This window comes from Antechinus flavipes, chromosome 3 (genome assembly GCF_016432865.1).
Source record: "Antechinus flavipes isolate AdamAnt ecotype Samford, QLD, Australia chromosome 3, AdamAnt_v2, whole genome shotgun sequence".
Classification (NCBI taxonomy): domain Eukaryota; kingdom Metazoa; phylum Chordata; class Mammalia; order Dasyuromorphia; family Dasyuridae; genus Antechinus; species Antechinus flavipes.
In genome coordinates, this window is record NC_067400.1 from 88282884 (window position 1) to 88305330 (window position 22447).

The window sequence follows — 22447 nt, forward strand, 5'->3', positions numbered from 1 at the left end:
AATAACCTTCTCAAAAAAATAGTTAAATATTAGGTAAATAAATGAGATATAAATGAAAAAATTAAGTTTTAAATGATACTCTAAGCATCTGCCATTATAAAAGCGAGGATCACATGATTAACAAGATAACACAGTAGTTTTCCTCACATCTCTCCAACCCAAAAATCTCAACAAAAAAATGAAGTAGTAAAGAACTAGAAAAAGTAAATGTCTTTTGACTGTGAAATGGCTAAACAAATTGTGGCACATGAATGACATGTATATTATTACTGTACTATGAGAAACAAATACAAAGAATTCAGGAAAACTTAAGTGAACTGATGTGATATGAAGTAATCAAAATGTAAAAACAACATATATGATGATTGTAAAAAATAAATAAATTAAAAGAAAAACACTCAGTAATGACAAATGACCACTTCTTGATCTCTGAGCTGAAGTTAAATACACCTCCCTTGCTTCATTAACAAGCCTAGGATTGATTAAGTTGTATATTACTGACTGGAATGTATTTTCATCTGCTTATCAAATCTAACATAGGGGTAGGGATGGTTCGTAACCTGGTATTGATGAGGTCCAGAATTGGTGGGTGGGGTGGTAGAGATTGTATTACCTTTGATTCTCATTATCTCATCTGTTCTTTATAACCAGCCTATGAAATAAATACCCCAAATATTGCAGACGACACAACTGAGACTTCAAACAGGTTAGGTAACTTGCCCAGGGATATACAGCCACTAAATGGTAAAGGCACCTTTGAAAACAAGTCTCTCCTCCATCCAAGTCCAGAGAAGAAGCATAGCAAGATTTTTCCTCTGTAAGAACATTGGGGTTGGATGAGAGATTAGAGTTCATCTAATCCAGTCTCCCAATTTCAGAGCTGATTAAATTAATCTGATAAAGATGACCCAACTAGTCAATGATTTAAGCAGTGAAGTAAGCAAATTTTTGCTAACAAGACAGTTAGAATTAAATGAGATTTGTTTAAGCTGTTTCAAATTGTGGAAATATGGCCAAATGAGTGAGCTCTAACCAAGCCACTCCAGGGACTTACAGGAGATTGAATCTTCTTTGCAGTTTCTGTGATTACTTGTTCCAGAGGTTTCCAGATTTGAAATGCACAGCGACCTAAAAAAAAAAATTCATAAAAATAAATGGATTTTCTAAATATTAAAACACACAAAAGCCATCAAGATATTTATCAATGCATTTATTTTATAGCATATATTTTACTTTTCACAAGTTATCTCCAAAAGTAGCAAAGATCAGTCCTTATATTTAAAATATACATAAATAACTTTGAATCACATAGTAAAAAATTCACCACTACCACCACCACAAATATGGTTGTTATAAGAAATAAATGAGTAATTTTGATAGAATTATTTCTAGAATGAAAAGCTAAGCAGAAACAACACTTCAAACATAATTATAACCTCTTTCTTACTCCTGTTCTCAAACAACAATTTATTATATTGTTTGAGGACTTTTTAGATACTTACACTAATATTAGTCAAAATTAATTTTCTTTCGCATTTTAGGGTATCAATTAAGAATATAACTTTATTATCTAAGCAGTGTACCTCTCATTTTTCAATCTGAATGTCTGCCTTCTGTCTCTTGAGAAAATAAATTACGAATGGGAACTTCAAGGTCACTGGAAGGGCCCACAGCATCTTCCAGTTTTTTATATTTACTTTTCTGAGAATCAAGTCTCACCAGAACACACATAGAGAGCTGTTGTTATTCATTTGCAAATGGATTGCTTCAGGGTGCAAAATACAGTGACAGAACTGGGGCATGTGAAAGACCCAGCATTACCCAAAAATTAAAAAAAAAGCTTTCTCAACAAAGAAAAACATTAGATAAGGTTAGCCTCCAGCTCTATTTCTATCCACATTCTTGACCAAACCTTTAATCACATTCACTAGTGATTCTTTCATTCAATTTTACTCCCCATTAAAAAAAAAAAAAATTAGTTTCTAAATTCCCTGAAGACCATTTCAAACCTGGAACATGAAAACACTTGATAGCTTACCAGAACCTGAAAAAAGAAGATGGAATCTTGGACATGGGATACTCTAAACCCATTAAAGAAAAAAATGTCATGAAGAACTAGAAGAGCCAAATTTTAAAAAAAATCTGAGTATTATTTTCCTTAAAGACTTTTACTTTAAAAATCCATAAAATGTAATGAGTAAGTAATCCTTGAATATTATAATTAAAATAAACATTTGATTACTTTGTCCTACACAGAACACAGGACCAGGCCCTCAAGTTTGAAAGAGAATACCCAAAGCACAAATAGAAGATAAAGTAGAGCTATTTTCTTTACTTTTGAATCAATTCTTGCACCTGAAATTTTAAAAACCTTTTTCTACAGCACAGCTCCACACTAGTCACTGTATGTAATTACTCAGATTTATTTTCAGAGCCATCAAAAACTAATCCCAGGCTCTAAAAGCGACCAGATTATAAGCTTATAAGGACCAAAGTAGCCTAGTGAGAATTAAAAAAAAAAAAAAAAAGGCAAATTTAAATATAAATTATCTAGGTTCTCCTTATTATATATTCTAAATTAGCACAAAAGCAGTGAGATATTTAATCTCCTGAGATATTTAAATATCCTGTCACAACAAAAGCAAAACAAAAACAGATTTTATATTCTAATTTTCTGGCTAGATGTAAATGGACTTGATATATCCATATAAAAGTACAGTTTCATCTAAAATAGAAAACAATAGAAAAGGCCATATGCATGTGGCATAAAACTTAAACACAAAAAAAGATTAAAACAAAGTTTAACATGCAAAATGCTCTCAGATGAATGTGAGCAATTGTGCAATTTACAAAAAGAAGTCAATTCAAATAGGCAAAAACCTTAATTATTTAAAATTGTGCTATCTTAAATAGCAATTTTAGCAGTGAATCTTCAAATCTTCAAAGAAATGGAAATAATAATATTGCTATGTTAAGTATTTTTTCTTTGTCCTTCATTTTCAAAAAGGACTAATGACATCATGGGATTGAACGAGATAAAGTGAGATCTTTCAAAACAGTTGTGAAAATCAAATAAGGCTTCATCTATTTCAAAGTTTGAGTAGGTCTGAAGGACTTTAAGTACTAAGTCAAGGGCATACTTAAAGTGTCTCCTCCCTACTATCTTAAGGACATACTTAAAGTCTCCTCCCTGCTATCCCCCTAAGGGTATACTTAAGTCCCCTTCTTGTTATCCTCCCTATTTCAGCCAAATATGGGCACCTATGTACTTATTGGTCAAGTTCAGTTTCTTGGATAGTTCCCGAGTTTAGAATGTAAGATCCTCAGCCAATAAGGATGAGGGTCAGTGGTGGGAGGGGAATTTGTGTTAGGGATTAAAAGCGTCGACCCTGCCCCCTAGGATGCTTCCTCCCTTCCATTGTCTGCTGGATGGGTAGGACTCCTGTTCTGGAGAATGTATAATAAACTTTGCTTTGCTTCTAGAGATCTATCCAGTTGTTTTATTAATGGTTTCTGACCCACACAGAATGAACTAGATTTAAGCAAAACAGAGTTGCATAAAGTTGTCAGCTTCATTCTTTCTTCCTGAGTCATCAAAGGCCAGTGGCAGGTCAAAAGTCAAAGATGCAATAAACGACCTTGGCATCTTTAATGTCTGAGCAAGCTCTAAGCTCTCCACAGCACCTGCTTCAGCTATCTTCAGGGCTGTTGAAACAAATTATTCTCAATGGCCCAGTTCCACATGCTGGGGTAGACCTCCTCCTACCTCACCAAACCTGTCAGTTACCCTCAACCTGTGTCAGCTCAAGTATGACTTGTTGGCAAGCTAGAGATAAGAACCGTAGACTCTCTTAGAGCCACACACAGGTGAGAGTTGGGTGAAAGGTGAACACCAAAGGTGAGGGAACAGCCCTGAAAGGGTTCAGCAAGCCCCCATCAGTAACAGGAAGCTGCTGGAGTTTATTAGAGTCAAGCCAAGATAAAACCAGTGCCATGGGCTTAGACTGTCTGTGTGCAGGACACATTTCAAAGCACCACTAAGGCAGGCAGACTTACTAGTATGTTTCAATAATCTGGCCAAGAAATGAGCACAGAGCTACGGAGTCATGAAGAGAGACTTAAGGGAAAGGAAACGAGACATCGTGGCAAGAATTGGCAACAGATTGAATATGGATGGTAAGAGAAAGCAAGGGATAAAGGATGGCTCCTATAGTATGGGAAGCACAGGACCCCTTCTTCCTTAAAAAATATTAAGATTGAAGAAATAGCACTTACATAAGACTAAGACAATATAATAATGAATTAGAGAGGGAAAGAGTAGAGATAGGAAAACTATTATCCCCAGAATCCAGACAGTTAGGAATAATATCCTCTTTTAGGGTGGTCAGGCTGAGAATAGTGAAGATTTAGATATCAAAGATGAGAAAAGAATTAAAGACAGTGGATGAAATAAATATGGAAACAGAAATAATTCAGAAATAATTCAGAATCAGAAGGAAGAGCAAGCTCAGCAGGGAAAACATGGCTTAGTTTTGGACATGTTAAGTTTGAGATACTAGCAGGATTTCAAGGTTAGAGATTTACAGTAAACAGAGATGTGGGTGTGAAATTGGGAGAAGAGGTCAAGATTAAAGATCCAGATTTTGGGAGTTCCTATCCTTGTCAAGGGTTGTATGTAAAGAAAAAAGACAAGGATAGAAGATGGCAGAGTAAAGGCAGGATCTTGCCCAATCTCTTCCCCAAACTGCCCCAAATTCCTTTACATAATGACTCTAAACAAATTTCAGAGCATCAGAACACCCCAAAAGGTGGAGCAGAATGTTTTCTAGCTGAAGGCCACTTAGAAGCTCAATAGAAAAGGTCTGTGACACAGTGTGGGAGTCCAGTATCAGTCCTGGTGCCGTCCCCAGCCCTGGCCAGACCTCTGAATCAGCAATAGTACCAGTCCAGAGATACCAAACAGAAGCTGCAAGGTGTTATGCCACAGTTCTCTTTTATTGTCCTGACTCAGTTTCCCTAATTATCTTCAGTCCTGCCTAGGTTTCCCTGCTTCTCAGTTCTGCAAAACTTCCCCTCCTTCTTTATCAGAATACTTGATAGAACATCAGAATGCCTCTCCCCATCCCAAGCTATTAGAATATCAGATACCATATCTTATCAAGATTCCTCTCCCCAAGTCCGGGTACCTCCCCCTGATTATGTCATCTCCTCTCCAGAGGCTCACCCCACCCAGTCAGAGTCCTGTTCCCACTCTCAGCACTCTGACTCCGCCCCTACCTCAGTCTATCTCTTATGTCCCAGCGTGTGTATATATGTCATTGAGAACTCTGATTGTTTGCTGGATTCTTGGAGACAATAGTCTCAAGTTCAGCCCTGGGACCAAACATGGATCCATTGGTCCCAGTAAATCTCTCCATTTAATAAATTATTAAATACTCTCTAATCTCTGTCTTGCTCAGTTTTTCCAGCATTACAGAGGTCAGCAGAAAAGGTCTGCAGATTTCCAGACCTCTCAGCCGGGAGACACCAGGGAGGAAGGAAGGTTAGTGGAGAGGGGTGTGGTGTGCACTCCCAGCACTAGCTCCCACACTAGATCTCCCAGTACAGAGAGGCAAGCACACACCTAAGCTCCAGGACAGGAAAGAGGGTCTGTGGTCAAATTCCTGTTCTGAAAACAGCTGCACAAAACCCCCAAATCTTGTGACAAAGCACCCTCCACCCAGGAAACAGAGTCTTATTTTAACAAATGGTTAAAAGCTGAGTAATAGGCTAGAAAAATGAGCAGAAAATAAAACAAAACAAAAGTTCCTGACAATTGAAAGTTATTATGGCTACAAGGAAGATCAAAACACACTCAAAAGATGCTAATATAGTCAAAGTTCCTACATCCAAAACCTCCAAGAAAAATAAGAATTGGGCTCAGGCCATAGAAGAGCTCAAAAAGGAGTTTGAAAATCAAATGAGAGATAGAGGAAAAATTAGAGAAAGAATTGAGAATGGTGCAAAAGGAAATACAAAAAGTTAATGAGGAGCAAAATGCCTTAAAAAAGCAAAATTGGCCAATTGAGAAAACAGACTGAGGAAAATAATTCCTTAAAAAATAGAATTGAGCAAATGGAAGCTAATGACTATGAGAAATCAAGATACAATAAAGCAAAACCAAAAAAAAAGAAAAGTGAAAAAAATAGAAAAAAATGCAAAATATCTCACTGGAAAAACACCTAACCTGGAAAATATCCAAGAAAGATAATTTTAAAATTATTGGTCTATCTGAAAGTCATGACTAAAAAAGAGTCTGGAGATCATCTTTCAAGAAATTATCAAGCACAATTGTCCTGATATTTTAGAACCAGAGGGTAGAATGGAAAGTGAAAGAATCCAACCATCACTTCCTGAAAAAAACCCAAAATGCAAACTCCCAGAAATATTACAATCAAATTCCAGACTCCCAGGTCTAGGATAAAATACTGCAAGCATCCATATAGTAGAAATACATTGAGGATAACACAAGACTTAGCAGCTTGGGTTACAACAGAGCTAGGATTACAACCATTCATGATGAAAAGACCAGAGCTAAATGGAAAATGTGACTTTCAAATACAGGAGTCTGGAAAAGGATAAGGAGGTAATCAGGAAAGTGATAATCATAAGGGACTTAATAAAATTTATCTGGTTATGTTCTACATGGGAAGATAATACTTGTAACTCAGAACACTCTCATTATTATAGCAATTATAAGTATATAAATACAGAGGGCACAGTTGAATATGAAGGGATAATATCTTTTTTAAAAAATGATGAAATTTAAAAGTAAGAGAAGATGAATTGGGAGAAAGGAAAAGGGAGAAGTGGAATGGCACAAATTGTCTGTCATAAAAAAAGAAACAAGAAAAAGCTTTTACAGTAGAGGGGAAGAGGGTGAGGGGAGGGTGAGTGAACTTTAAGTCTCATCAGAATTGGCTCCAATAGAAAATAACATACATACTCAATAGGGTACAGAAATCTATCTTACTCTGCAGAAAAATAGGAGGGAAATGGGATATGGGAACAGGGAGAGGGTGATTAAAAGAGATGGCATATTAGAGAAGGGAGTGTGTTCAGTAGCAAAACACTTTTGAGGATAGGGTGAAAGAAGAGAGAGAATAAATGGAGGGAAATACAATTAGCAATCATAATTGTAAAAAAAAAAATTTCCAAGCAAGTTTCTCTGATAAGGTCTCATCTCAAATATAGAGGGAATGGAATCAAATTTATAAAAAATAAGAGCCATGCCCCAATTGATAAATGATCAATAGATATGATCTATGCCCAAAGGATTGCAAATTCATGCATATCCTTTGACCTAATAATACCACTACTGGGCATGGATACCAAAGAGAATGGGGAATGGGGGGGGAGGGGTGGAGGAGGTAAGGAAAATTACCTACATATATAAAAATTATTCTTAGCAGCTCTCTTTTCAGGATAAAAAATATTAGAAATTGAGGAGATGCCCATCAACTATGGAATGGCTCAATAAACTGTGGTATGTGTTTATGATGGAATATTACTGTTCTCTGGGATATGATAAGCAGGATGTTCTCAGAGGAAAAAAAAAAAAAAGACAAACCTGGAAAACCTACTCTGAAGAACTTATGATGAAAAATCCTATCCTATCCACAGACAGAGAAGGAACTGAGTCTGAATAAAGATGAAAGCATTCTCTATTACTCTTTATCTCTACTTTTAACTTAATTTTTCTTGAGAGTTTTTATTTTCACAGTGGGATATATGTTTTCTTTCATAACTTGACTTTTATGAAAGTGTTTCGCATAACTTCATATGTGGTTTCTCAATTGTAGGTGGGGATAAGGGAGAGAACCTAGAACTCAAAAATCTTAATGTAAAACATAAAAAGTACTGTTTTTAATGTATCTGGGGAAAAATATTAAATAAATAAAAATAAAGTACCAATAAAACAAACCAAAAGCAAACAAACAACAAAAAAAGCCAAGGCCAAACTTTTGGGGAACATTCACAATGACAAAGAAAATAGCTAGGAGAACCTATAGAATGTAAAGTGGAGCGAAGAACAAATATTCTAGGGTAGGAAACAGTCAACAGTCAAAACTTTAGGGAAGTTAGACACTTACCTGAAGCAAACAAAGTACATTATTAGGCAGTAAGATTACAAAGCAAAAAATGAAAATCCTTGTCTTCAGAGAGCTTATTTTCTCCAAGATGTAAGACATGGGAAAAGCTCACTATTTCCAGCAATTAGGTCACTGGAAAATTCCCATCTTTAAGAAATTAAAGAGAGTTAAGTAGACACATTGTGATATATAACTTTTTAAAGCTCAGCAGTTAAAGAGAAGAAAAATATGGCATTTGCTGAGAAGAAAAATATGGCATTTGCTGGATGAAACAGGAGAGCCAAGTAAAGGGCTGGTGGTGATGTTAAGTATTACAAAGACCTGTTTGTAAGCACATGAGAAAAAGGCAATTGAGACTGAATGATGCTAAGAAAGACAGGAGATCCATGAGATGGTGGGAACAACTGCTAGAGCAAAGTTCTGGAAGAAGTAGGAGAGAATCAGATCAAAAACTGGTAGAGGGCTCAGCTTTGGTAGTTAGTAGGGATATTCTTCTATAAGCAGAGGGAATTAGGAGAGAAAAGATGACAACATTGATAAGAACTGAGAATTTCAGAGTTAACCAAGAGTTTGAGACAGAACCTGAAATACAGTACTGGTATTTTGGGCTCTGCCTCCACAAGGTCTCTTCTCCATGTGAGTTTCAGTTGCTTTATTGAGGGACCAGAACCTCAGGACTCTAAGCTCTCAACTCCAGCCAGCCAATTTGGGAGTTGGAATGGAGTAGTCTGGGTTTTAGAGTCTCTATATCACCTTTATACTCTGGGCTTGTCTGAAGCAAACACTGAGTTACATAAAACATGTCATTATGTAAAATAATATCCAAATCTAAAACAATTAACCTTTGATGAAACTATTAAACCTGGAAAATAGTATATAGTTTCATTACTTTCCTTCCTTATAAAGCTTATGGGAACTCTCTGCCATCTCAAACAGGGATGAGTTTTCAGTGACTAAAGTATAAGGAACTGAAACAAGAACTAAATGAAGAGAACTCTGAATATGAAGAGTTGAGTTCTAAGAGTTTTGATGAATCATTAAAATTACAGAATAATGAAAAGACATCCCTTCTGCAACTTTAAAGGAATACTTAAAAGAGTTTTATTATTTCACTTACCTGCAAATGCAAAGGCTGCAACCCCAAGCCCCACTGCTATCAATGTCCTGGCCTGTGACAGAAAAATGAAGTCATTATGAAGTGGTCAAAAGGCAGATTCATTTAACAGCTTTATGTGCAATACTATTTTAAAGGCTTCCTTATAATGAGAATATTAAGAGAACAAGCAAGCTTTTGCAAAGGGAAGAATGTCCCTGCAATGTCCATCATTACCCCTTCATTTATTTGTTTTGTAAGGTTTTAAGTTTTATAAATTAAGTTTTCCTAAATTGCTGTAATGAAATGTAACACATGTAATGAAAATGAATCATTTTAATTTTATCATTTATTAAATCTGATAAATCAAGATCTTTCCTATGTTTCCCCAGTCTTTCACCCTGTCTCACACTTAGGGGTTAACTTGAGGAGAGCATCAGTTCACAAGTAAGGTGCGTATATGTATGTAAACACATATGTATATATATATGTTTATATATACACATACACAAACACATATGTATGTGTAATTATTCTAACTATGACATACAAAGTCTTTTCTCAAAGGAAATAGCAAAATTTTTTGCATTTGGCTATAAGCTATTTAAATCAATGAATCCAGCTAGAATTTAATGTCCAATAAAAAAGCCTACTTCATTTCAGCCCTAGATAATGATATGGTGCTGCCTGCTGTTTGACATGTAATTGTGAGCTCCTTGGCAATAGTACTTGTTTGGTTCTTTGTACACATATACCCAGCGCAGAGCTAAAACTTGTAAGCTATTCCCTAGTTTTCTCATTTCAAAACATAATGAGGACAAGCAACTGCCTTAGAGAAATAACTACAATCTGGCATTTCTCAATTATGTATAACTCAAAACCATTATTTTGATAATCATTACAGATATTATTTTTATATTTCTATATCATTTCAAAGAATTAAAAGATGAGAAACCCCCAGACAGCGTGATTCCTGGAGCTGCTGCTCTGACCCACTGCCCTAGGAAAGCCAGCAATGTGGGCCAGTCCTGACTCAACTGGTCTGTGCTGCAGCCATCTGATTTAAGATGCTGAATTCCAAGGAATTAGAGTGAATCTTCATCTTTGCTCTCTTCTTGCTTCTTTTACAATGTTGAACCAGAATCTAAAATACATCCTGAAATAAGAGGCTGTTCTAAACTGCCAGGAGCAAATGGGAAAGGAAGTTCTTGAAAAGGGGGCAACTTTTCAAAGCCAAATGCTAGGAAGTTTCTTTAATGAGATACATACTGATTCAGAATATATTGATCTGGTAATCTACATAGGAAGAAACAAGTAGATGAAGAATGCACATTTCCTAGACTTTGATAGCAATTTGGATAGTCTGTACATCTTGGAGAGGCAGTGGATGTGGATAATGATTTGGGTCAAGATTTGAACAGAACAACCAGGACTGCCTTAATCACATGGCACTTTCAGCTATCTGCAGCTATTCCCCAACCCTTTTTTCAATGCTAACAACATTCTCCTGAAGTTCAAGAAGGATGTGTTTGAATGGATATACAAATGGAGTTGTAAAATCTAACTTGTATAGCACTTAATAAGAAGGAAAAACTATCCTGGTGAGATAATATTATTTGTTAGAAATAGTCTTTGTTGTAATGACAGCTTTCTAATACTATATAAGGATTATACCTAATAAATGCTTAAGTGAGCCAAAGGTGAATTTGTTTGCTAATGCTTTGATCAGAAACCTAAATAATTGTAAAATTGAGACATTCTGTTGGGCATATTCTTGACAGTCATAATTAAAAAAAAAATAGTCATCCCTGTAATGGCTTTTCTAAAAAAAGAAAAATGAATGACCCATTCTTATTTGAAAGCTTGTGTCCACTGATATACCGCCCACTAAGATCTCTTTTCTAGTTTAACAGAATCAACTTGCTAATTTTCAGAACTAACTTCAGTTATAAATTCTGAGACCAATGAATGAACATGGTTCAACTAACAAGCTCTATTCATTTGCCTACATATTTTTTAATGACTTTACCTTAGATACTCAAATTGACTCCCCTGTACTTCTCCACAAAGGAAAAAAAATCATATTCACACACTCACAGAATGTGTGACCTGTACATAATAATCTATACATAATAATGACAGAACATTTTCACCAATGGCAAAAATCATACTTTTGAGAAAATGCATAAATAAGGAATATGGGTTGATTCATTTTGAAAAACCCCTCATTTTCTGTCATTAAAAAAGCAATGGTATAAAGAGATTCTTTTTCAAATATCCTAAGAAGCTTAAAAAAAAAAAAAACCTAAGAAAAAAATACAAAAGAAACCTAAAAGAGAGGGGAAACTATATAATTATAAACTGGGAAAAGAAAATAAAGAATGTTAAGATTTCTAAGCAAGTAGTTTATAAAGAATTGCTGGACCATACCTATTTTGAGCATTTAATTTAATTAAAACAAAACAATGCTAAAGACATTTGGTTGTAAAACTCTCCCATGGCTCATTTGACACAAATGGTATAAACATTTAGAATTCCACCAATCTTTTCTCTTCTCTACCACTGCTTTAAAATAAACAAACAAATAAATAAACTTACTACGTAGATTTATCACAATCTTTCACATTTACTTAATCTTAAATTTCATATCCAAAGGGCTGAGGATTTTTGTATATATATACATACACACATATACATACACACACATACTGTCTTTATTTATCAATTGTCATCCATAAAAATGGACTTCATTCTTTATTTTAATATGCCTTTATTCATTTTTCAAAATGTTATTTTCATAGTCACCAGAATCAGAACACATTAGTTTGCAAATATAATCACTTTTTATAAATTATAAACATGATGTAAAAATTATAATTGCTTATCCTATTAAAATTGCAGAACTTCTGTGGATTTTTCATACTGCTTTTAAATCATCTTTGAAAGTATATACTCAATAATTGAGACTTAAACTTGAAGTTAGTCTATTTCCAATCCATTACTACTAGTATCAGTATTACTACCATCCAGCATTTATAAGGCATTTAAGGTTTGCAAAGTGCTTTATAAATATCACCTAATTTTATTCTCATAATAATCTTGGAAGGTAGGTACTATAATTATCCTCACTTTACAAATTAATTAACTGAAGCAGAGGTGAAGTAACTTCTTTAGGGTGTCAGTATCCAAGACCTATTTAAACTCAGATTTTTCTGACTCCAGATTAAGCACTCTATCATCATTGAGCTATCAGCTAAATAAGTCTAGTTAGTCTAAAGCATTAGGATATTGAGTAGGAAATATTCAATGCCTAAGAGAAAATTAAGAGGTTATTGGTAATTATGAAAATCATGAATTTTGGGCAGCAATAAGGCTTTAATTCTCCCTCTCCCCTCTATTTCAATTGACTATGATGCTGCTTTGGACAAGGTTTAGTTTTTGAAAGGTTTACTTTTACTATTTGATATGTAAAATTTGGGGCAAGGGGGCAAAAAAGCCCAGCCCATGTGATATCTGACTAAATTCTAGAATGCCATGAAATCTGTTTCAAATGAAATTAGCACAACACAAATTACATTTCTATGATCCTATGAAAATATAGTCCACATGCATGTTTCTAATTGCTATATAGAATTGATTTCTTTATAATTATACAAATACCAAACATGTCACAGTCAAAATCAGATATAAAATATCTATATTAAATACTACTTTTTAATGTTGGTTATTATAACTGCTCTATTGTAAAATGTTACTGGGCTGAGATTAAGAATGTATATGCTATTTTATCAGTACATTTACATTAAAGTATATGGTACTGATAATCTGGATATGCATTATCAATATTCACTAAATAAATCTACTGTTTGATGATTTATAATTTTATATTAGTAAAAAATGAAAAATATATTATCATTTGTCTTTGCTATGACAATAATTGGGATCCAAATTCATAACTTCTTAAACATCTCCTACTGTACTCTCTACCCTGAAGAGATAAGAAAATAAATCCCTCCCCCATTTTTTTGCAGAGGTAGGAAAACTGTGGCAATGGAATAATGTACATACTGTCTCACTTGGTTGATGATGGGTTAATGGTTAGTTTTGTTGCAATTTTTCTCCCTTATTTTTAAAATTTTGTTTCAAGGAATGATTGACTGAGTAGGAGAGGTGAGAGATACATTTAAAAGAGAAAGTAATGTAAAACAAAAGATGCCAATAAAAATTTTCAAAAATCAAAATGGAAATTTCTTATCAATGACTGATTTCAAAGAATCAGAAGAATTACTAAAATCAACATTTTCCATAGGGTTACATTTTACTTGGCCTTTTTATATTTCTTTTTTATCACAAATACTTTTTTACAGACAAAGACCAGAGGCAGACATTTTGATATTAGATTTGAAAACATGATTGGCAATTTTGAATCTATTGTAAGAGGAGGTGTCAAGAAAATAGTCTGACTAACTAAATGAAGGGTGATAATGAAAGAATTTCTGTATCTTTTCCTTAAAAGGGTCATCTATTCACCAACTCAATATTTGGTGACTATTAGGCATTCACCATAGAATTACTATTAGGTGAAAGAAAAAGGAAAAAGATCCTGTTTTCAAGGAACTTATGATCTCATTCATGATACAGAACAAACAGATTCTGGTATACTCATTTGGATACTCCTTCCAGTGATGTAAATAGAAATCCAACCATGGCTGCTCATTTTGTGAGACTCTTGTCCATGTTTTCTTATATAACTGCCACAGAAGGGCCGCCCATTTTGTTACAGGACTTCCTGACTTTGTCCTGATGTAGAGCACACTGTCCTCCACCATCCCAAACTGTTGCCATGTAGCTAGCCCAACATCTCTTCCAATCTTTGTTTTTTACTCTTATTCTTTTTTGAAGTTCCTCACTGGTTAGATACTGCAGCCTGTTCACACCTGTCATGCACTTTCTATTGCTCTCTGTGCTCTACTTATTTTTATGTTTTTGGAGACTTTCATATTGCACATATCATTGTCATACACCAATAGAATACTGGTTTTAATGAAAAGCTGTATTTCTTTGCATGAGAAGTCTGGTATCATTAAAACAGCTTTATAATTTCCCAAAGCCAGTCTAGCTTGCTCTCCTCCCACTCAATTTTGGGCTCAATTTGTTGCCATTTGTACTGTCCCTAATATAAATACTGATGAAAACAGATGATCCATGTAAGTACATATTCTAATGTTGTCAACAGACACTCTTGTGTGAACAAACTAAACTTTTTTGAATGATAATATATAAAATATTTATAATCACATTATAATAAGTTAAATTAACAGGGAGTCATTCCTAAATCAGCTGTGTGAACAAAGAAATTATTGATTTGTTACAGCAAAAATTAGAATGAATAAAAAGCTAGAGTAAGGAATAATGAATGAAATATAGCATACAATCGAAAACTTAATCCTGAACTCATATTTAAACATTTTCAAGTGGAACATGGAAAATGGGCAACAAAAATTCTATCAATTAAAATAATTTTACATAGACATTTAACTTATATAAATCAATTTGCCCCAAAAGACCAAATGAATCTAAAACTTGGGTAAAAACTTTGCCAAGTAGATATGGCAAAAGCAACACCAATTTGGAATCTGAACTCATTTGTAAATTCTTAAGAAGTAGTATAAATATTATTGTGTAAAACAGAGAAAGAAAATGAAAAAAAAAAAAAAAAGAAAAAAAAAAAAAAGAAAATATCCAATTAAGCAAAATCATCCACAAAGTCAGTGCTTAATAAATATTTCCTTCCTTCCTCCTTCCCTCCTTTCTTTCTGCTTCCCCCAAACAGAATATACATTCAGGGAAAATACTTCATTGTTTGCCAAACCTCAAAAACTTAGTGAGTACAATCTAATACAATTCAGACAGTCCTTACAATCTAATACAATTCAGACAGTCCTTAAGTGTATAGGAAGAGTCCAAATAAATTAGATTTAATGATATGGAAATTGAGGCTCAGAAAGAGAAATAGCTGAATTAGAATTTAAAACCCAGATACTCTAGCTCCAAATTCACTGCTCCTTCCACAAAATGGAGCTACCTATTTCAAAGGTCCACTGCCTCATAGTGTGGAAATGGTGTAAATGTCCTGTAGCATAACCTGGGAGCCTTGATTACTGAATTCACAACAGTTATCATCAGTATTCTCAATGTAAATAAATAGTATCAACATCATGCATCCTCATACTAGAAAAGTTTGGGAACCATAGGAGTTGAACCAGAATTAGTCCCCTTTGGCTACCTAACTTAATCACATCCAGATATCCCCAGGGGCCATATTGTCTGTTTTGTTTTGAATGAGTAGAGGAGATGAGTAATATTCTGGAACCAGAAGTCCAATTACTCTCCCCAGAGAAGAAATACATTTTCAGGGAAAAGGGTATATTCAATATGCATCTTCTCATTTAAATTTAAAAAAAAAAGAAAAGGAAAAAGAAAGAATAAAAGAAAAAAGGACCACAGCATTTGCTTACCATCAACTTAGTAGCTGAGTAATAGAAAGTGCAAAAAACCCAAGGCCAAAATATGTCAGAGAAAAATATTTAACATTTGGCTTTATCAATGGAGACAGCTCATAGATTTGATATTGTATTTGATTTACCCTATAAAATACATACCTGTGCTCACCACTTCAATCACTTTTCCTAACACAGCCCTCTTGCTTCTCACTCACTACCCTGAAATGATACTGCCTGGAGTTAAAAACCTAAATGCCAATCAACCTAAAATGCCCAATCTGTGTGAAAATAACTGAAGCTATGGCTGCTCAATGTTGTCTATTTTAGACTAAATGCCCTGTACCAATCTTTATAGTTAAATAATTCTATTTAATTGTTGACGTCTATGATCCAAACAACTCCTCACCAAAAAAGAACTTCAAAATTTAATAAATTAAAGGGAAAGAAAACATATAACACAACAAATTACAAATTTGTTGAGGCTTACACATGCTATTATTAACTATGTTCTTATTCTCAAAAATGTGCCATAAAAATTGTAAAGTAAAAAATAACATGTAACAGAATCTTCAATTTATAATACCTAAGAAACAAGTTTACATCAAACTAATGGAAAAGAATAAGCCAGATGTCTCATTTTTTTTTTTTATTATTATCTTGCAGTGATTCAAATCTCATGGGTTAATCATTGGCAAACTATATTCTGCTGAAGTCAGTATTTTCATGCTGTCTTATTTAGTTCAATTTCTATGAACAAAGCTTTCTGAATTCAAACAACACAAAGTTGAGGGGAGAAAACGGGTAAGTATAATGTGTTGCTGAATCAGCAAATACTGAAATGGGAGGACGTTATAAATGTAGTTTTTTTTTTTTTAATTCATATTCAAGAGAAGGTGTCAGGTATGACAAAATGTCATTCACTGAGCAGAGGACTTATAGATATCTTCCCCCAAATCTTAATACCTGTCATAAATTCCAAGATCTGCATTAGCCCTGGGTGGGGAACAACTCCCCTAACATTGCTGCTGCTCCACTTTCAAAAACAAATAAACCAAATCCACTCAAATTTTCATGAAAATCCTGCATTAACAGGAAAAGTAAGCATTATTAATTATCCTTGGGCCTTTTACTAATGTTCTGGGACCAGGAATGAGTTTCATTTCCCTCTAGGTACTGCTACTAGCTTCAAGACCATGTATGTCCCTGCAGCTTTTTTATCCTGGAACCTTCCTCAACAGGTCTGAAATTCTTGCATTACAACATCTAGGCCCTTCTCAATCTGCCTTTTCTTATATTTCTAACATTTAAAAAATACCTGGAAAATATTAAGCCCTTAATAAATGTCTTATGATTGTTTAAGGAATGGTTCCTTTTTTTCACTGACCAGTTTCTCCTGAAGATTTTACTTTGTGGACCAACTTACTTCACCTTCCCTCCTACCCTTATTCTGAATTCTGGACTTCAAGACCATTCCATCCATGATCCCATGGTCTCCCTCACTTGTTATGTGACATCTTCCTCCATTACAATGTATGCTCTTTGAGAGCAAAAAGTTTCTTTTTTTCTTTGTATTTGCATGCCCATACCTTAGCAGAGTGCCAGGCCCATGGTAATCACCATTTCCTTCCTTCTTCTAGGTAAAACTTAAGTTGCAAAGGTGCTGACCTACATTGGTAGAATGTAGTGTCTCCTTATCCATTAGGTCCTTATACAATGAAATCACAGTCCAATCTTTATTCCTATCTTCTTTTAAGTTCACTTCACCTTGCAGGCAAGAGACCTAAAAATAATATTATTCAGGAAAGACCTAATGGATAAAGAGCTGTGTTGGTCAGGTGTAACAAGAGCAAAGGATATCAGAGAGCATTCAGAAAACATAAGATGATATAGACCTAAAGAAATATCTCTAGAACAAAAAGTACATCTTCTGTTGAAGGTACATGGGGACAACATGGGCAGAAATCACATGAGATAAAAAGTGATAGAGGGATAATGATCTATATTGATGAAATGGACAGCCAAATATATCACATCATCGATAACTAAAGTAATAGAGAAATAGGCATATTCTAACTTCCATGGTGAGATTAGTGAGTGAATAAAAGACAATCTCTCAGGCTTACCCAAAATCAGTAGCATTCTATGCATAATTTCAAAAAATCTTAAATCCTCATTATGTACAGTGATTGCCTAAGAATAATCTTTTAAGTACTACTCTATATTTATTCAGTGTGCCACTGATGTCAACATGGTTTCTACTTCCTAATTAAAGCAACAAGCTTTCATTGATGACATTAAACTAAAATGTGAATAAATGTGAAAATAAGGGTTGGCAGAAAATAATACATATAATCGAAAAGTCCCTAACCTGTTATAAATTGATGAACACATTTAAGATGCTATGGTAAGAGCAAGAGCACTAGATAATATAAAGGTTGGTCAAAGAAAGTATCTTTTAATTTTCATAACCTTTAAGTAAAGAATCTTAAAGCATAGGGAATCTCAAAGGAGATTTGGTACAACCAAGCCATGACCTATGATTTTTTACAATATATCCAACAAATGTCATTTAGGCTCTGCTTAAAAACTTCCAAGTAAGGGATAAACTCAAATTTATTCCACTTTTTCCAAGAAATTCATAAAGACAGATCAGCTCATAAGCTAGGAAAGGGAGTTTGTAAAAGAATCATTGTAGCGGGTTTTCTGAAGTCACTGGGTCAGTGGATAGAGTCAACCTCAAATGCCAAAAATGTTAAGCACCTTCAAAAAGTGATGTATTTATCAAACTGTGTTCCTCTGAATTCTTGTAATAATAATAATAGTAGTTATCTTTGCAACATCCTACTTCAATGCCACCACTCAAAGTATTTGGGGCATTTATTTTGATTGGAAAATACACTCCGAGTTTTAATAAACAAATTAACTTTCAGAACTTAATCCAATTTTATGTTGGGAGCTGCCGATCTTTAGTTGAGAAATTTGTTTAACATCAAAAACTGAGACTAAGGAAATAAAGTCTAAGAAAAAAAAAACCTATAAGCACACAAAAAGTTCTTTAATTTGGACTGGATTGATATTACTATGTAAAGATTCAAAGAAAAGGCTGGAAAAAAATGACTGCCATAAAGTTAGATAATGTTTGTGAATTTCAATGACCAAAGGGGCCATTCTTCACCAGGAGGGACAAGTTACAAATGAAAACTGTTTAACAGGAAAGTTATTTTCCTCTCAGATAGGAATTTTATCACTAATTTCTCAATTATTTAGTAGCAATCAATTCGAAAAGTACTTATAACATATTTAAACTATGTTCAAAGTTGGACACAGGGATCAGCGTTCAATTCCCATAATCCCACTGTAATTAAAATATGTATTATAACATTATAGGAAAGATGAATTTACACATGAGTTAGGTTCCAAAATCAGAGCATGAAGCAAATAAATTTAAAATTGCTGTATAGAAAAATTACCCTTGAAAATCCCTTAAACTTTTCATAAATAACATTTCATATGTAGAAAGGGGCTGAGTCTCTTTAAAAGAAGAAATGAGGAACAAACAGAAATAAAATGTACTTTTTTATAACATTGAAGAAAGCCATTAAATAGGAGAGAATGCTAAGTACTTTTACTCAAACAGAAGAAAAAGGTGGCACAGCTGGCACAAAACCTGATGATTAAAGGAAAACATACATTTGAAAAGGTTTCATATATAAATGCAACTATATTAGAGAATGAGCTCATTGTCACAACACTATTTTTTCCTTCTGCTTCACCATGAGACAAGAAAGAAAAAGAAGGTTATTAGAAGCCTTCAAAAAGGTTACTCAAGGCTGGCAGTAAGCAGCCAAAGCAGAATGAATTTGTCTGAGAGTATAAGAGGAAGAGGTTCTAGAATTCTATTCAGTGCAAATACTCAGACAAAGAAGGAGATGAACCTGAAAGAAAAATAGATTCACTACTCCCATTTCATATTTAATCTAGGGTGTGTAGAGTGTATGTAGCATGACCTAAGTAGAATGACCACATTTAAATAGCTATTTTCCCTTTTTTAGCCAGGGAAAGGGGGGCAGAATTTATACCTGATTAACACATGTTCTACTATATTCAAAGAAATGCATCTTTAAAATGTAACTTAGAGACATCAATTAATAAGTACCCATTAACTAATCAATTAATTAAGCACCTGTGTGCTAACAGATATTTATCTACTTTTCTGATAAAGTCAGAAGCATTTCAGTATTTACTAAAGTTTATGCTATAGGTGTGCAGCACATAAAGACTAGGCCTGAAGTCAGGAAAATGTTGAGTTCAAATGTGACCTTAAGAAACTTGCTGTGTCTTCCTGGGCAAGTCACCAAAACCTGTTTTCCTCTATTTTATACTCTGTCAAATAAGCTGGAGAAGGAAATGACAAACCAATAATTTTGTCAAGAAAACCCCAAATGGGGTCATAGAGTCAGATACAACTGAAGTGAATGAACAGCAACAACATACCGCACTTCCTTTAAGATGTCAATGTTATAACTAACTAAATTTTCTTCTTACAACCCCACTGGATATACAGAAGGGGATTAATCTTTTACTATCCTGAGCACAGAAGAAAAAGGACATTCCTATATCATATTTTCTTGTGGGCCCAGGTCCTAAGTTCCTACTTCCAAAATCACTACATTCGAGTTGCTAAGTGCTGTTGCACCCCTATGGGCCACATGCTGCATGCTACAGTGTTGTTACTTAGGTGGTTTGCCAGGTTTAGTTAATTAAAAAGCAGACTATCTGAGTATTCTGCACTACATGCATGTTTGTGTGTGCAGCAGCGTAGGTCTATATATACTGTGTACATATATTTGTGCACTTGAGATAGTGGGGAGGAGGGAGGAAAGATCATCTAGGAAGTCAAGGAAGGCTTTGTGTAAAGAGGTGCTTGAGCTGAGCTTCAGGGGAAAGTAGAGATCCCAAGAGAAGAGGCAAAAACAAAGTGTCTTCTAACCACAAGAGCTCCCTCTATTATGGCACAGAAAGGAGAGTGTCACATAAGAGTAAGAGGGCCAGACTGGCCAGACCACCAGACTGGCCAGACCAGAGATGTCAAATTCCTTTTCTTGTTCTTGCCCAATCATTTTTTCAATCCATTTCATGTCTCTCTTTGGGGTTTTCTTGGCAAAAACACTAGAATGATTAGCTATTTCCTTCTTCAGCTCATTTTACTTCAGAAAACTGAAGCAAGCAAGGTGAAGTGATGGGCCCAGGAACACACAACTAATGAGTATTTGTGGGCAGATTTGAACTCAGGAAGATGAGTTTTCCTAATTCTAGACTTGGCACTCCATCCACTATCAAACTTCACTGTCCTGATAATCCATAAAACACCTGAATGACATGGAACCAAATGAAAATGTAATTGAAAAATGTGTAACAAAAAAAATAAAAATACAATGAAATATAGCTGCTAATTAAATGAAACTAGAGATGGGTGGATTTTGAGGGGAAAACAATGACACTTTTTAGACATGTTAAATTTGAGGTATATATGGGGTGTGCATGGACACGGGCAATAGGGTAATTCAGGACTTGAGAGATCATCCTATAACAGAGTAGAGAAAGAGAACAGGGTATAGGACAGAATCATGGGGTACATGCACAATTTGAGAATATGAGACACATGAAGATCCAGCAAAGAAAAAAGGTTTTTTCTTGGAATTATGAAGTATTTAGCCTGAACTATGCAATTTTAAACTTTGTGATTTATTATCTTGTATCGTTCTTTTACTGATATAAATATATGAACATCACTATCATAAATTCTGTCTTATATATCTTTTGTACCCCCAATGGCACAAGACTGGACGCAAAAATAGATTTAGTTAATCTATAAAATGCTCAGAAAACATTAAAGCAGTATTTAAATACTGGTTATTATTATTGCTAATTATAATAAATACCTTTGATTATTTCTCTCAACCTGGAAAGATGTTCTCTTATCCCATCCTCATAGCTATGAAGTGTGCAAAGAAGAAATGATCACCAGATGAAATTTAAAATACACAAATACATATATATGTATGTATGTATATACATAGAAATACACATATAAACACATATACATGCACACATATACCCACTGCTTTCTACAGTATTATTTCCCTGAGGCAATTGGAGTTAAAGGACTCACACAGCTAGGAAGTGTTAAATAAAGTGTCTGAGGTAAAATTTGAGCTCAGGTCCTTCTGATTTCAGAGCTGGTGCTCTATCCACTGCACTACCTAGCTGCCCCTCTACAGCATTATTTCACAGGCTACAAATATGTAAAACAATTCCTGTAAATTTCTTTGGGAGAGAGAATCCATTCATGAATGAACCCTCTTAATTATAATGTACATAATTAACCCTTACTGTTTTTAAGTGCTATTCATTTACTACTATGGTAATATCACAATAGCAGTAGAAGTGAAATATTTCACAAAGTATTGTCAAGAGAGAGATTACTCTATGTGAGTATCAGTTTAAAAAGGTCCCCTTAATATATTCTCTTATAATACAGAATCAAACTAATATTCCAAGAAAATCAGATATACTGATAAAAACTCTAAAAATAAAATGCCATGTTTACTCAAGACACTAAGTAGGTATTTTCGCCTACGTCTTACACTTTTTCCTTCCTTAATTGCCTAATGAGTTTTAATTGATAACCCCTACAGGAAAGTTTAACTAAAAAAAGA

At 34.3% G+C, this 22447-nt stretch overlaps 1 protein-coding gene across 1 annotated transcript in view; it reads right to left on the bottom strand.

Moving 5' to 3' along the window:
• The window catches only part of DNAJC15 (DnaJ heat shock protein family (Hsp40) member C15), a 58806-nt gene that overhangs the window by 30789 nt on the left and 5570 nt on the right, over positions 1–22447 (bottom strand). The window contains exons 2-3 of the mRNA XM_051983860.1: positions 9250–9301; positions 1055–1128 (exon numbers count right to left, since the gene is read on the bottom strand). Coding sequence (XP_051839820.1) covers positions 1055–1128; positions 9250–9301 — 126 coding nt within the window. The remainder of the gene's footprint in view (positions 1–1054; positions 1129–9249; positions 9302–22447) is intronic.